General features: G+C 36.3%; 1 protein-coding gene across 2 annotated transcripts; it reads right to left on the reverse strand.

Annotated features, from left to right (window-relative positions):
- Positions 1–7,578: 7,578 nt before the first annotated feature.
- Positions 7,579–12,711, reverse strand: OR5H2 (olfactory receptor family 5 subfamily H member 2). Of its 2 annotated transcripts, XM_066241283.1 has the most exons (2): positions 12,704–12,711; positions 7,579–8,618 (listed from the first exon to the last, which is right to left on the reverse strand). In XM_066241283.1, the coding sequence occupies exons 1-2, from the start codon at positions 12,709–12,711 to the stop codon at positions 7,673–7,675; spliced, it is 954 nt and encodes a 317-aa protein (XP_066097380.1). In that variant the 3' UTR covers positions 7,579–7,672. The 2 variants fall into 2 exon arrangements, with proteins under 2 accessions (XP_066097380.1, XP_066097379.1); XM_066241282.1 differs by lacking the exon at positions 12,704–12,711 and having other exon boundaries at positions 7,579–8,626.
- Between the last annotated feature and the right edge of the window lie 2,233 nt (positions 12,712–14,944).

The raw sequence follows: 14,944 nt of genomic DNA on the forward strand, positions 1-14,944 counted from the left end.
CTATAAAATAGGGGCGGAACGAGAGTTTGCGCTCTTGGTTCCTAAGATTATCATTAGAAGAGAGAGCAGAGGAGAGCAGAGAAAAAGCCACGTGGAGGAGGCCAGGAGAAGCAGCCAAGATGGCGGAGTGCTGAGTGAGATGCCAGTTTGTGTAGAGTTTGTATCTGGGTAAGGAAGGAGATGGGGAACAGAGGTGAATAAGTCTGGTGAGCTAGAAACCTTTGATTCTAGGAAACTCGGATAAGTCAGTAGCTTTGTGAGCACTGAATGTGACTGGGTTTTGGAGCCCAGTGTGTATTTTTACTTGCCTGCCAGGTGCAAGCTAGAATTAAAGACTATGGCCCACCAGTTTTTGGCTCCACTGTTTCTTTACCGACTGTCCGAATCCAATGCGAACCTGCATGAGCCAGGTGGCTGCTGTGATGGTGGCCCTGGCCTTGGCTTCTGGCTTTACAGAGAAGAAGTTTCTAGGTTAACTTTTATTTTAGATTTAAAACTGAATAATCCATTGTTCTTGCAAGCCAGAAACTTCTATGTTCATTAGCATAACAATGGCCCTTCCCAAGCAGGAAGGTAATTAACAGTTTCACCTGGCAGCGCCATTCATGTTGGCAGTAACCATTTTTAACAATGAAAGTGAGCAAACTCCAAAAATACAGATTTTACAAACTTATTTGCCCAACACTACTCTGCCACCTTCCCAGGGTCCTTTCCTGTTATTTAAAAATTTATTCAAACAATCTCTGTCATTTAATGAGAGTACTTAGTCCCTATTTATCTTCAATTTAATGATTAAGATTGGTCTTATGTCTAACATTTTCCTAATTATTGTATGTTTGTAACATCTATTTTTTTCTATACTTTTCTGTTTTATTTTGTGGGGGTTTTTCAGGATTACAACATACATTTTAATCTTTTTTCCAAAGTTTGCTTAAAATTAATATTTTACTATTTCACACACAATTAGACAATATGCAACCATATAGGTCGATTTATATGCTTCCTGGCCCTTAAGGCATTGTTATCATATGTATTACATCTGCATATTGTATAGCTTCAATAAAAATAATAATTTTTACTTTAAACAGTCATACATTTTAAAGAAATTAATAAAAATGTTATTTTTATTTATCTACAGAATTTCTTCTGTTCTTTATTTTTTTTCTGAAGATCCAAATTTCCATCTGTATTTATTTTCCTTCATTCTTAAAAAGTTTCTTTATCACAGTGATAATAATTGTAGAGTTTCTTAGCTTTTATTATATAAAATATCTTTACAGTGCTTTTATTCTTGAAATGCATTTTTGCCAAATATAGAATTCTCAGTTGACATTCTCGTTTATAACCTCAAAGATTTTTTCCTATTGTCTATTGGGATGTATTGCTTCTAATAATCAGTGATCATTTGTGTTTTTATTTGTTTGTTTTAGTGATTGTTTGTATCTTAGTTCCCTTATAGATGCCATTGTCATGGACTATACCTCAAAGTTTATTGCCTTCTCCATAATCAGGATAATTTAATATTTTAGTTCCATAAGTCTGTAAACCTTCTAAACAGTTCATTAATATGTCTAATATTGTAATAAATCTTGAGTAATTTTATATTACAATTAATAATAATACAGCAGAAATCATAGTAACAATCTCAGCAGAAATAATGGGAACTACCAATATCTTCAAGGTGAAAAATAATTTATTTATGTGATACTCCTTCTGTATAAGATTGAAATGAAATAAGTTTTCATTAAATGTCTTTGTCATTAGGAAATTTACTTGGGTAAATACAAAATATTTTTACCCTTTGTTTATTTTTGGTATATATTATTATGTAGTACAATTTTGTACAAAAAATTAAAAATATTATCAAAGTTTTGTATTTCACAAGAGGTTCATGCTCATATAAACAACTTATCTTTTACTGATTAGGCTGGACCAAACTCAGAATGAATTAAGAGAGTAAAAACTTTGACTAAAGGGATCACAACAGATCACTACATAGGGATTATAAAATGTGTGGATTTAAAAAATTTTGTTGAAGAATGACTAGAAATAAAATGTAAATGTGTGTAGTATTTTTTTTTAAAAAGCACTTTTATATTATCTTCTTTAATTCTTCTAACAGATCTTAAATGATACTGTTATTTTTCTCATTTAACAGATGAGATCAATTTAGGTTTAAACTTTTCCAAAGTCACACTACTTATTATATCTAGATATTCAGATTCTTAATATAATTATCTTTCTATCATTTTATTAAACTTAAAAAATGTATAGAAATCAATTTTTAATAATTTATAAAAATCAATTTTAAGCTGTTGTAATTTGTTGATTGGCTGACTAATTTTTGGATTCTGTGGTACTTCCCTGATGGTGGCAGTATCAATAAAGTGGGGGTTCCTGAAGACTACCTGTTTACAACAGTATAAATTATAGATTAATCTAATTCCCATAGGACATCTTAAAATTCATTCCTGCTCTAATTTGTACTTAAATAATAGGAAGCTTGACTTTTCACTGCAAATTTTCTTTACTATGAGGTACTCTGTGCTTTTTCAAATATCTGTCTATTTTGTTAAACCAAAGTAGTTTTGGGATAGCTAAATTTAAATTTTTTATATAGCTATATTTATGATTAATGTTTTTTCTAATTATATATCTATGTACTACATATACATAGATATACCCATATACATACATTTATATATTTACCTATAACCTAACAATAACTGATTTAAATATTAAAATAATGTCAATAATATGGGACCCTTGTAAAGTTTTCTAATAGTATAAAGTTATAGAAATGCATTCTAAAATACACTGTCACATTTAGAATGTGACACTATCCAAATGTCAAGGAGTAAAGCAGGGAATTAAATGCTTTACAAAAACACTGGAAAGGCTGGAGGAATGTAAGTCTGGGTCTAACCATTAGTATTCATTTTCAAGTTCTCAACTCTTTTGCTGCATCGAGAGGTCAGAAACTGTTCTTATCAACACTACCATGGCTCCAACCACACCAGCATTTCACTCCCACAGAGAAGATTACTAGCCTATGGTACAGGGAAGGTATCCACTAACCCACTCATATTGAGCCTGCTTAAGTGATTGCACTATAAGAGAGAGATGGATTCTGTTGTGTTTTTCTTTAACATAAGTTTGTCAAATAAGACTCTTTTTTTTTTTTTGTATTTTTCTGAAGCTGGAAACGGGGAGAGATAGTCAGACAGACTCCCGCATGCGCCCGACCGGGATCCACCCGGCATGCCAGGGGCGACGCTCTGCCCACCAGGGGGCGATGCTCTGCCCCTCCGGGGCATCGCTCTGCCGCAACCAGAGCCACTCTAGCACGTGGGGCAGAGGCCAAGGAGCCATCCCCAGCGCCCGGGCCATCTTTGCTCCAATGGAGCCTTGGCTGCGGGAGGGGAAGAGAGAGACAGAGAGGAAGGAGGGGGTGGGGGGTGGAGAAGCAAATGGGCGCTTCTCCCATGTGCTCTGGCCGGGAATCGAACCCGGGTCCCCCGCACGCCAGGCCGACGCTCTACCGCTGAGCCAACCGGCCAGGGCCAAGACTCTTAACCATGTATAAAGCACTAGTTATTAATGAGTCTCTATAAAGAAATGTGTTCGCTTTGTAACAACTCATTACAGGGAAAAAGAGAAAGAAAGAAAAAAAAAGAAGGAAGAAAGGGAAAGAAGAGGAGAGGAGAGGAGAAGAGGAGAGGAGAAGAGGAAAGGAGAAGAGGAAAGGAGAAGAAGAAAGGAAAGGAAAGGAAAGGAAAGGAAAGGAAAGGAAAGGAAAGGAAAGGAAAGGAAAGGAAAGGAAAGGAAAGGAAAACTAGAATAGTATTTCCAAAGTCAGGTTTTGATTGACGTTTCTCTGTTTTTACCTAAATCCTAATTCTTCTGTTTCTTTGAATATAATGAAAACTATCTATAATAGAAGTGAGGATGACATTACACCAATGGACTGTGGATTTGGGTAGATTTCTAAAAGGTATAAAGTAGTTGAGATTACACTAAAGAACAAGCCAGAACACAGGAATCTGTAGACCAGACATTTACAGGAGAAGGCTGCAAGAATTCTGAATTTCTGAGAGGCTCCTAACTGCCTATACCATAATACCCCAACCTAAAGTAAGACTTGACAGGCATCAATCTCACTCATATATTAATAGCTTGACATCAACCTTTTGATTCAAGGAAAAGATCAATTAGGAAACCAGATCATGATGATGACAACTAGTTGTTTTTATTATCGATCTAGTTTTGGTATAGGGTATAGTAATAATGAATGAACAAGTAACAATCAAGATCATTGACAGAAAACCATCACTATACTGAAAAGAATATACAGCAACATAATTATAGAAAACTATGGACATATACAATAACACAGATTTTCTGGGTAAAAGCATAACAACAGCAGGACCACACAGTCCATTATGTCCCTTTCCAGGGCTTCGGTGTATATACCTCAAGGGAACAAAAAGAAGGCAGATGACCTGGACTAATCTCTGAGGTGGAACTCCAGAGTATGGAATAACTATATTTTTGAATAGTTATCTATTTTAAACAAAACAGCTTTTAAAACAACGAATATTTAAATCCAACATCTAATTAAATAAATTCTCCCTGATATTTTGTCCTCCTCTATTTCAGAAGCCAATCCTAATAATAAGAAGAGTAAGAATAGTTCACTTTAAGTATATAATAGTTGCTATTGCTATTGCCATGAAGAAAACTTAAGAGGAGCTGGCATACAGCAGCCATGCCAGGCCCAGTAATCTCCTGGGGCTTATTATAATATTGACAGAAGAGTTATGCGCTTATACTATATTTGTGCTGTCAGACTCAATTCAATTTTACAAATGTTTTACAAATCCTTACTTGGAACCTAATGTGTGTAAGCTATTGTGATAAGCACTGCAAACAATGAGAAGGGACTAAGAAATCAAATTTATAATAAAAAAATGTTTATATCCCCAAACAAGTATTATACAAGGCAAAGTGTGGCCTAAGAAGAGTAAATAAACTGTTAACTGTATCAAATGAGTGAGCATTATTGTTTTCATCAAGCTAATCTGGAAATGCATCATAGAAGCTTTACCATTTGAGATAGACCTTGGAAAAAGGACACCATTACAATTGTAATAAAAAATAGAGGCAATTGTGGGGGGCAGACATTCTCTGTGGAGAGACATGTATTAGCAAAAGCATGCCTGAGTAAAGGGTCTCCAGAAAGCTTTCTGCAACTCATTTTGGGTATAACACAGGGTCCATTTGGAGTCTTGGAAAGAGAGAGACTTCAGTGTTAAACCAAGGTTTTATTTCAAGGACCTCAGATAACGTCAGAGTGAACAAGTCAGGGTGAGGAAGACAGTGATGGAGATGGTAATTGGGAGACATAGGGGTGTATGGATATAAATAAAGATGCAGATATATCTATAGCTATCATATAATCTAAACATGCACATGAACAAATAAACAAATACATTTTTCTGTATACAGATCTAGATACATGATTTGGTAGCAATGACAATCCATTCAAAGTCATTGAAAAGGGACAGTTTCTAGGGGTAGTCAACCTTTTTATACCTACCGCCCACTTTTGTATCTCTGTTAGTAGTAAAATTTTCTAATCACCCACCGGTTCCACAGTAATGGTGATTTATAAAGTACGGAAGTAACTTTACTTTATAAAATTTATAAAGCAGAGTTACAGCAAGTTAAAGCATATACTAATAATTACTTACCAAGTACTTTATGTCGGATTTTCACTAAGTTTGGCAGAATAAATCTTTATAAAACAACTTACTATAGTTAAATCTATTTTTTTACTTATATTTTGGTTGCAACGCTACCACCCACCATGAAAGCTGGAATGCCCACTAGTGGGCGGTAGGGACCAGGTTGACTACCACTGGTTTAATCCAAGTTTTGTTTGTAAAGAATAACCTGGAAGCTATGTTTAGGAAGTAAAAGTATCAAAAGGATATAGAAGATAACTAACAAGAGTTTTGTAAAACACAGAGTGGATAGTTTTTAAGTAAAGGCTCTGGTATATCAATAAGAAAATGTTTGTCCCTCCTTGTTGAGAAAGGGGGGGTACGGGGGTACCTGAAGATGGGTCACTCATACTTTGAATATGGAGTGAGATGAAAGTTAACAATGAAAGACTTTGGGGGAACAAAGCATTCAAATCTTGCTTATTTTCCATGTCTTTTCTAGCCACCTACTGGGCATTACAGCGTCATATTATCTAATATTATTTGAATTTTAGTAATATGCAATTAAAACCATGGTGTCAATAACATACCCCCCAAAATGTTTTTTTTTATCTTACTAGCCTCATTTATTTTAATTCTAGGAAGATTGAACTTTTTCTTCCTATTCTGTCACTTCTCTTTTTCTCTCTGTGCCATCACAGCTGTAAAGTGCCTTTCAAGGTATCATCAACAGTTGAGACAACTTCCCTCTTCTCATAAGCTTACTAAGCTAAGAGCATCATCTAACAGTTTGTCCCAATCTTTGCATCTTAACTCCTTTCCCATTTTTAAAAATTTTTATTTATTCATTTTAGAGAGGAGGAAGAGAGAGGGAAAGAGAGAGAGAGAGAGACAGAGAGAGAGAGAGAAAGGGGGGAGGAGCAGGAAGCATAAACTCCCATATATGCCTTGACCAGACAAGTGCAGTGTTTTGAACCAGCAACCTCAGTGTTCCCAGGTCGACGCTTTATCCATTGCACCACCAGAGGTCAGGCCCTTTCCCATTTTTTATCATTGTTTTCCTATTTCTATTTATTTCTCTCTGTGACATAAGAGTTGAACCCCCACAAGAAGTGCAACTCACCATATCCCAAATAGAGTGAAATGAAAGACTATTTGGTGACTAGCAGAATTTTTGAGATTTGCCTCGGCTCACTCAAATGCAAAACTGCCTGCTCTACAGAGTTAAACGTGACATGACCCTTAGGCTACACAGCTGTATGATTATCAAAGACATCATAATCAAGTTTTGTTTAGAGGAATTACGCTATATCAGTTATTAATATTTTATAAAGCTACATTGGAGAATTTAAGAACATGTTTTTAACGTGACTATGAAAACATTTTCATTTGTTTTGAGCTTTAATTATTACAGTGTGACGTGAATACTTGTTTTAAATTCTTTGTATTTTTTGAACAACGTATAGAAATATTTTAAAGAGTACATTAGTACTAACACCTTTAGCCATTAAAACTCTAGGACAACCTGACCAGGAGGTGGTGCAGTGGATAGAATGTAGACCTGGGATGCTGAGGACTCAGGTTCAAAACCCCCAGCTTGCCGGCAAGCTTATTGGCTTGAGTGTGGGCTCATAGACATGAATGATTTCATGGTCACTGGCTTGAGCCCAAGGTTGCTGGCTTGAGCAAGGGGTCATTAGCGTGGCTGGAGCCCCCTGGTCAAGGCATGCGTGAGAAGCAATCAGTGAACAACTAAAGTGCCACAACTATGAGTTGATATTTCTCATCTTTCCCCCTTCTGGTCTGTCTGTCTCTTTCTCTAACTTAAACAAACAAACAAAAATCACACTAGGGCAATTATAATTGCAAAAATTTGAACACTAACCAAAAAAGATTATGTTTATATTCATAATATTGCGACTGTTTTAATAAAAAGGGGTCATATATTAGCATGAGGACACATTTCTCTTGAAAATTTTTGCCAGTGAATCTAGGACTTTCTTATTTCTCAGAGTGTAGATAATTGGATTTAGCAAAGGAATGATGACAGTGTAAAATAGAGAGTCCATCATGTCTTGGTCATCTGCTTGTGCAGATGCAGGACGCACATACATGAAGAGAAGAGAGCCAAAGTATAAAGACACAGATAGAAGATGGGCTCCGCAGGTGGAGAAGGCTTTCCTTAGGTCTTGTACAGACTTCTTTTTAAAGATTGTAAAGAGAACAAGTGTATAAGAAAAAAGAACAGTCAATATGGTGAACACCTGTATTGACCCAGAGAAAATAAAAACCATCAGAACATTAATGGAAGGGTCAATACAGGAAATCTTAAATAAAGGCATGATGTCACAATAAAAGTGATATATTATATTGGAATTGCAGAAAGTTAATCTGAATAAAGCACCTATATGAATAAAAGCATGAAGAGCACCAGCTACAAATGATGAGACTAGCAGCCGTGTGCAGAGTTCATTTGTGACGATCACTGGATAAAGTAATGGTTTGCATATGGCCACATAACGATCATATGCCATTATTGCCAGCAGAAAACATTCTGTGGTTGCACTGAATGAAAAGGAAAACAATTGTATCATACATTCAGACAGAGATATCATCTTACTCTTACTTAGGAAGTTGACCAGCATCTTGGGGGTGACTGTAGATGATATCCAAGCATCCACAAAGGCCAAACTCCCAAGGAATAAGTACATGGGGATGTGAAATTGAGGGTCACTCCATATGAGAGCAATTAGACCAAGGTTTCCCACCATGGTGATCAGGTATATCACCAAGAACACCAGGAACAAGAGGATTGGCCACTGTCGTTGATATATAAGTCCCATGAAGATAAACTCTGTCAGCAATGTTGCATTTTCTTTTTCCATGTCCTCACTCTATGTTGCCTGAAATAAAATTTAAGAAATGAAAAAGAATTATTAATGATTTATGACATAAAAATATGGAGAAAGAGAGTTGAAAATAAACTCATGTATATCAGAATCTCCCCCGCCCCTTAATTTTTTTTACATCTATAATAGATAGAATTTATTTTGGGATAGTTGAACGAACAGAAGAAAATGCAATAATTTTAGTTCAAACTGTGCAGATATGAGCAGATTTAGAAAAAAAGAAATACATTCTATGTGCTATATTTATCGGGACACCATTGATTGTAATAGAAAATTTTTGTTTATAAAACACAAATGTAGGATCAAGGGAAAGTAAGTTTGATGAAGAGCTGAGGTTAAAATGAATTGAATGCCATGTGAAAAATCTTAAACTTATTCTTTTATCCAGACAATAAGCAGGCACTGAAAATTAAGAGCTGTGGAGTGGTACTGTAAGATATTATAAAATATTTATATAAATACATGGTAGTGTGTAGAAAACAGGCTGCTGGGAGGAGAAATTGGAGTCAGCATACTAGTCAGAAAGCCGATAGCTATGTCCAGTGATTCCTAAACCAGATTATGCATCAAAATTGTCTGAGGAATTTTGTGTGTGTGTGTGCAAAATATAGATTTTGAGGTATTATTGTAGAAATTGTGTAGGTCAAGAATAGGTTTTATATCTGCATTTTTAAAATTCTGTTCATATGACTCAAATGCATGTGAAGTATTGAGAGTGATGAGGAAGAATGAGAAACAGATGCAAAAGAATTTAGAATGTAGTCAATAGGACTCAGTGACATATTAGATGTGAAAGAGGTGAAGGAGAGGGGATTCACTTGGTAACTAGTAAGATGGTTGTCAAAACTGAGATCAAGAACTCAGATGCAGTGGCTTCTTTGCGCAGAGAGAGTCCTCTGAAATCCATGCTAGACTTGCTTAGTAGTATGAATCTAGTGGAGCAAAATAGAAATAGTCTTAGGAGTCATTGGAGTAGCTGAGGCATATTTAGTGATGACCTATTCATTAGAGAGTGTGCACAAAGAGAAGAAAAGCACAGAAAGCAACTTGAAGAAATTATATTAAAGAGGTTATAAAGTAGGTGCACAACATATATTAGAAGGCCAATATCTGATAATCTTTTATATCACATAGCCTGACTGGCCAAGGTTACTACCCACTCAGGAAGCCTAAATGGCTAGAAATCAACTTTCCTGTCCCCCTTTAACATAAAATGAGGCAACCTGACCTAATTTGACAAATCAAATCCTCCTAACCTACATTTAGAATATGAAGAGAGTGAGAAAATGTACAGGGACAAAAGAAGATATTGGTCTCAAAGGCAGAAATACGAAGACTGCAAAAATTACATCCTGAATCCATAATAATGGTATTGTCAATGTGAACTGGCATTCCAAATCCAGCAGGTGACAAGCAGGTCTCACGGAGTTAATGTTGAGACATGATTTTGGCTAATGAATGGCTCCTTTGCTTTTTGCTGTTCCTGCTGCCCCCCCTCTTTTAGTTGATTCCTCCAGTCTTTGTTGTACTGCTATGTTTGAGCAAATTTCCATTTTTATTAACTCATTTCTTATTGCAAGCAAGAGGTCTGACTAACCTCAAAGGCAGACTAGGGCGAAGTCAGAGTTCAGAGTGATCAGAGAAACAAAGGGGGCAACTGGAAAGCTGAGTGTTGTGAACTTAGAAAAAAGATATTTCATAAGAGCAAGGCCCTGGCCAGCTGGCTCAGTGGATAGAGTGTCAGCCTAGTGTACAGATTTCCCAGCTTCGATTCCCAGTCAGGGCACACAAGAGACGTGACCATCTGCTTCTTGTCCTCCTTCCTCTTCCTCTTCCCCTCTGGCACCCAGGGTCTCGATTGGTTCCAGCATTGGCCTTGGCACTGAGGATAGCTTGATTGGTCCAAGCATCAGTCTCAGATGCTAAAAATAGCTTGGTTGGTATAAGCATGGGCCCTAGATAGGGGTTGTGGGATGCATCCCGGTCGGGACACATGCTAGAGTCAGTCTCACTATCTCCCCTCCTCTCACTTAAGAAAAAAGAAGAGGAAGAAGAAAGAGCCTGACCAGTCAGTGGCGCAGTGGATAGAGCATTGGACTGGGACACAGAGGACCCGGGTTCAAAACCCTGAAGTCTCCGGCTTGAGCATGACCTCATCTGGCTTAAGCGTGGGCTCACCAACTTGAGCACAGGGTCTCTGGCTTGACCGTGGGATCATAGATATGACCCCAAAAGTTGCTTGCTTCAAGCCCAAAGTTACAAGCTTGAGCCCAAGGTCACTAGCTTGAGCAAGGGGTCACTTGCTCTGCTATAGCACCCCAGTCAAGGCACATATGAGAAAGCAACCAATGAACAACTAAGGTGCCGCAACAAAGAATTGATGCTTCTCATATTTCTCCCTTCCTGCCTGTCTGTTCCTATCTGTCCCTATCTCTGTCTTTCTCTCTCTGTCTCTGTCAAAAAAAAAAAAGAAGAAAGAAGAAGAATGATGAAGTGATGTACATACCAAATACCAAAATAAATGACAAAATAAGACAAAGAGTTTTCAGATTTTACTGAGTGTAGAAACTAAGAGATTTTTAGTGGCATTAGTGAGTGTAATTTTCATTATGTAATATAGATAGAGTTGAGGCCAGAAAATAATGAGAAATGAAAGGGTCCCAAGTTGGTGATACAGAGTAATGCAGAGTAGTCCCAGCAATGTGGAGAACAGTTGACATTTTGTTTTCTTCTCCAAGAATATTTTACTGAAAGTTTTCAAAACAGAGGAAAATACAGGAAAGCACTGAGAGAAGAAAGGGAACAGAAGTGGGAAGGAAATATACATTTATGAAAAAAAACAATGAAGAGTTGAGTAACAAATGGAAAATAACAGAGACATAGGTAAGTCTAAGAAAGACAAGCCAGAGAAGACTGAGAGAGGTGGTATCTGAGAAAGGCTGAAGAGGAAAGAAGAGGAAACGCAGAGGTGCGGGGGTAAACGCCTTAACTCTGGCATTCTTTAAAAGTTATCAGTCCTCAGAATCTTTTCTTTTTGTTTACTTTCCCATCGAATATGTGTATGAAAAAGATAATTCAGTTTTAAATTTTATAAGTTTTATGTTGTTTATAAATATATTAGCACTGCCTAATAGCTCTTTTCATATTTAAAAGTTGCTTTCTTTTGTTATTACAGTGATTGGAAGTGTCCTTTAGAAATTCTGCTTGTTTTACTTAAGAGCACCTTCCTTTCTACCAGTTGAGAGTGTGTGTGTGTGTGTGTGTGTGTGTGTGTGTGTGTGTGTTTTGCAAAATAAAACAGAGCCAAAACTGGATCCTGGATACAGGCAATGTAAATAATGGGTGTCAATAATTCCAGCTGTTAAGTAGATTTTTATATGGAATGGCTTCCTTCCTTGCAATCCCAATAACTAAATAATCAAAACTCTCAAATTCAATTTGTGAGGGTACTTATCTATTCATACATGCTAAAAAGCATACTGGAGGAAGACTTTCTACATATTTCTATATATACCAAAATCTACCTTATAAAATCATTATAGTTAGGTTAACAAAATAATAAAATTCATTAAAGGCAACAAGTTAGTCTTAACAGCTATTTTGCACATCTAAATTTTAGTCATGAAAATGAAGTACACTATTTTTTCCCATTTCCACCTGGCTATTTTGGCAGCTTATCAACCAAATCTAAATTATACATTAAATAGTACTTCAAATTTTTATATAAAATAACAATGAATATTATACAGGTCACTTCTCTCTTACCCATATTTTTTGAAAAATTGTGAAGATTTTTTTCAATACATTAAGCTTTCTGAAGTTGAAAAATATACAGTAGCACAAGAATGACAATAACGTAGGTAATGATTCTTTGCATGCTGATTCATTCTGGGGGGTTCATTTCCCAGACCCAGGAAAATCCCATTTATATTCATCTGCTTTGAACAGAAGACACAACCAATTATACAACTCTGTGCTTTTGCCAGAAGACAAAGGAGTACAAAACTAAAATTCCCATGAGAACACCCAAGGATTCCCTTTAGGATAAAGCTACTGGGCATTGTGGACTTGGACATGCATGAAAAGCCCATGTTGTCCCACAGGTCATTACAAACTCTAAATTTATAAACATCAAGTCATGGTAGACAGTTCTAGTTTGAAGAATCAAAACTGTAGTTTCTGTCACTATTTCCCACCACAAATAACATTTCTGACATGTTTATGCAAACTTGAATTTATCTATATAAATTTTGATGTGCTGAGTGCTTTGATTAGTATGGTCTTGTCTGAGCAAGTCATACCTGATTTTAATTAGGCCAAAATTCTAGATTCTCTTCAGGAACGAACCCCAAGTAAATGCTTTCATGCAAACTAAAGCTCACATTTCAGATCTGTAGCTAACTCCCCACTTTAAGCTAGAATGTGATGAAAAATCACAATGTCCAGTGGGAAACTCTTGGTCAATACCTTTGATTTACTCTTTTAAGTTATTTTGACTTGTCAGAAACTGCTTATTATAGAAATATTTTTAAAATAATGATAATAAAAAATAAAAATATCTTGTAGTACCTAGAAATAGTGTTAATATTTTAACATGAATCTTTTCAAATTTTTCTATCATATATTATACACACATTCATATATTTGCATGTTTCTAGATGAGGAAATTATACAGTATACATATAGTTTTACAAACTGATAATCTGGCTTAACTTATTTAAAATGATAGCTCTAGAGCAGGGGTCCCCAAACTGCGGCCCTCTGAGGCCATTTATCCGGCCCCCGCTGCACTTCCGGAAGGGGCACCTCTTTCATTGGTGGTCAATGAAAGGAGCACATTGACCATCTCATTAGCCAAAAGCAGGCCCATAGTTCCCATTAAAATACTGGTCAGTTTCTTGATTTAAATTTACTTGTTTTTTTATTTTAAATATTGTATTTGTTCCCGTTTTGTTTTTTTACTTTAAAATAAGATATGTGCAGTGTGCATAGGGATTTGTTCATAGTTTTTTTTATAGTCCGGCCCTCCAACGGTCTGAGGGACAGTGAACTGGCACCCTGTGTAAAAAGTTTGGGGACCCCTGCTCTAGAGAAAGGAATTCAAATCTCTACTCAGATCCCATCTACATTTTCCTTTTCCTTCTCCCAGGCAAAGGAGATACTGACATGATGCATGAAATGACAAGACTCTGGTAGGACTGCGGAGATGGGTTTATGGAGCATTCATAGTCAGCCTGTGGCTTTGATTTACCATTGATTTTCTCTTCTTTAGCAGAAATGCTAAATAGTCCCTGGGCATGCTCCCATGAAACAGACCCAGTCATCTAACTCTACTTTTTGATTAGAGAAATAAAGTTATCCATAGACTTTTTTGATCACTTGGAACCCCAACACCTCAGAGATTTCCCATCCTTACTCCCAGATCCTGACGTTTGGCAAAGGGAGCACAAAAAGGGATGTTGGGAGCCTAGCCAGGTTAGAAGGTCAAACAGCTCAGCTCCAGCCCTTCTGGTCCATCACCAACACTATCTTCTGGGAGTGAAAAGGCAAAATTTAAAGCCAGGGGTCCTGCCATGGAAAAGGAAGGCCCCCAAGCTGAGGACCTGGACCACTTTCATTTTTAGAAGTTATTTTTTATTGGGTATAGAATTCTGAGTTGACAGATTATTTTTTTCACAATTTGAAATATGTCACTCAATTTATCTTCTGGCTCTGTATTTTTTCCTTTTCTGTCTACTTTCAAACTTCTGTTTTTAACTGATTTTTAGCCACTTCAATAACTAAGTGTTTTTGTATTTTTATTTTGCTTGTGATTTGGTTTCTGTTTGTTTTGGTGTTTATCCTGCTTCAGGTTCTGTAAGCTTCTTGGATCTTTGGTTTGATACCTTTCTTTATTTTTGAAAAATTCTTGACCATTGTATTTTTTATTTTTTTCCTCTACCACACTTTCTTTTCATTTCAGATCCCAATTGTGTATATGTTAGATAACAATATTCTTTCACAGTATTTGACTGTTCTGGCTTTTTTTACTCTTTTTTTTCTATGTGTTTAATTTCAATAATATCTATTGACTTATGTTCCTTTTTTTCCTGTTGACCTATATTCAAGTTAAATGTTCTTTTCTCCACTATGTCTAACTTACTAATGAACTCACCAAAGACCTGTGTTACCTTTTTTCTCATTTCTTGTCTTTTCTTTTTTTTTAGTAAGAGGAGGTGAAATAGAGAGACAGACTCTTGCATGTGCCCTGACTGAGACCCACCTGACAACCCCTATCTGGGTCCGAGGCTGGAATCAATCAACTACTTT

The sequence above is a fragment of the Saccopteryx bilineata genome, chromosome 8 (assembly GCF_036850765.1).
Source record: "Saccopteryx bilineata isolate mSacBil1 chromosome 8, mSacBil1_pri_phased_curated, whole genome shotgun sequence".
NCBI classification, from domain to species: Eukaryota; Metazoa; Chordata; class Mammalia; order Chiroptera; family Emballonuridae; genus Saccopteryx; species Saccopteryx bilineata.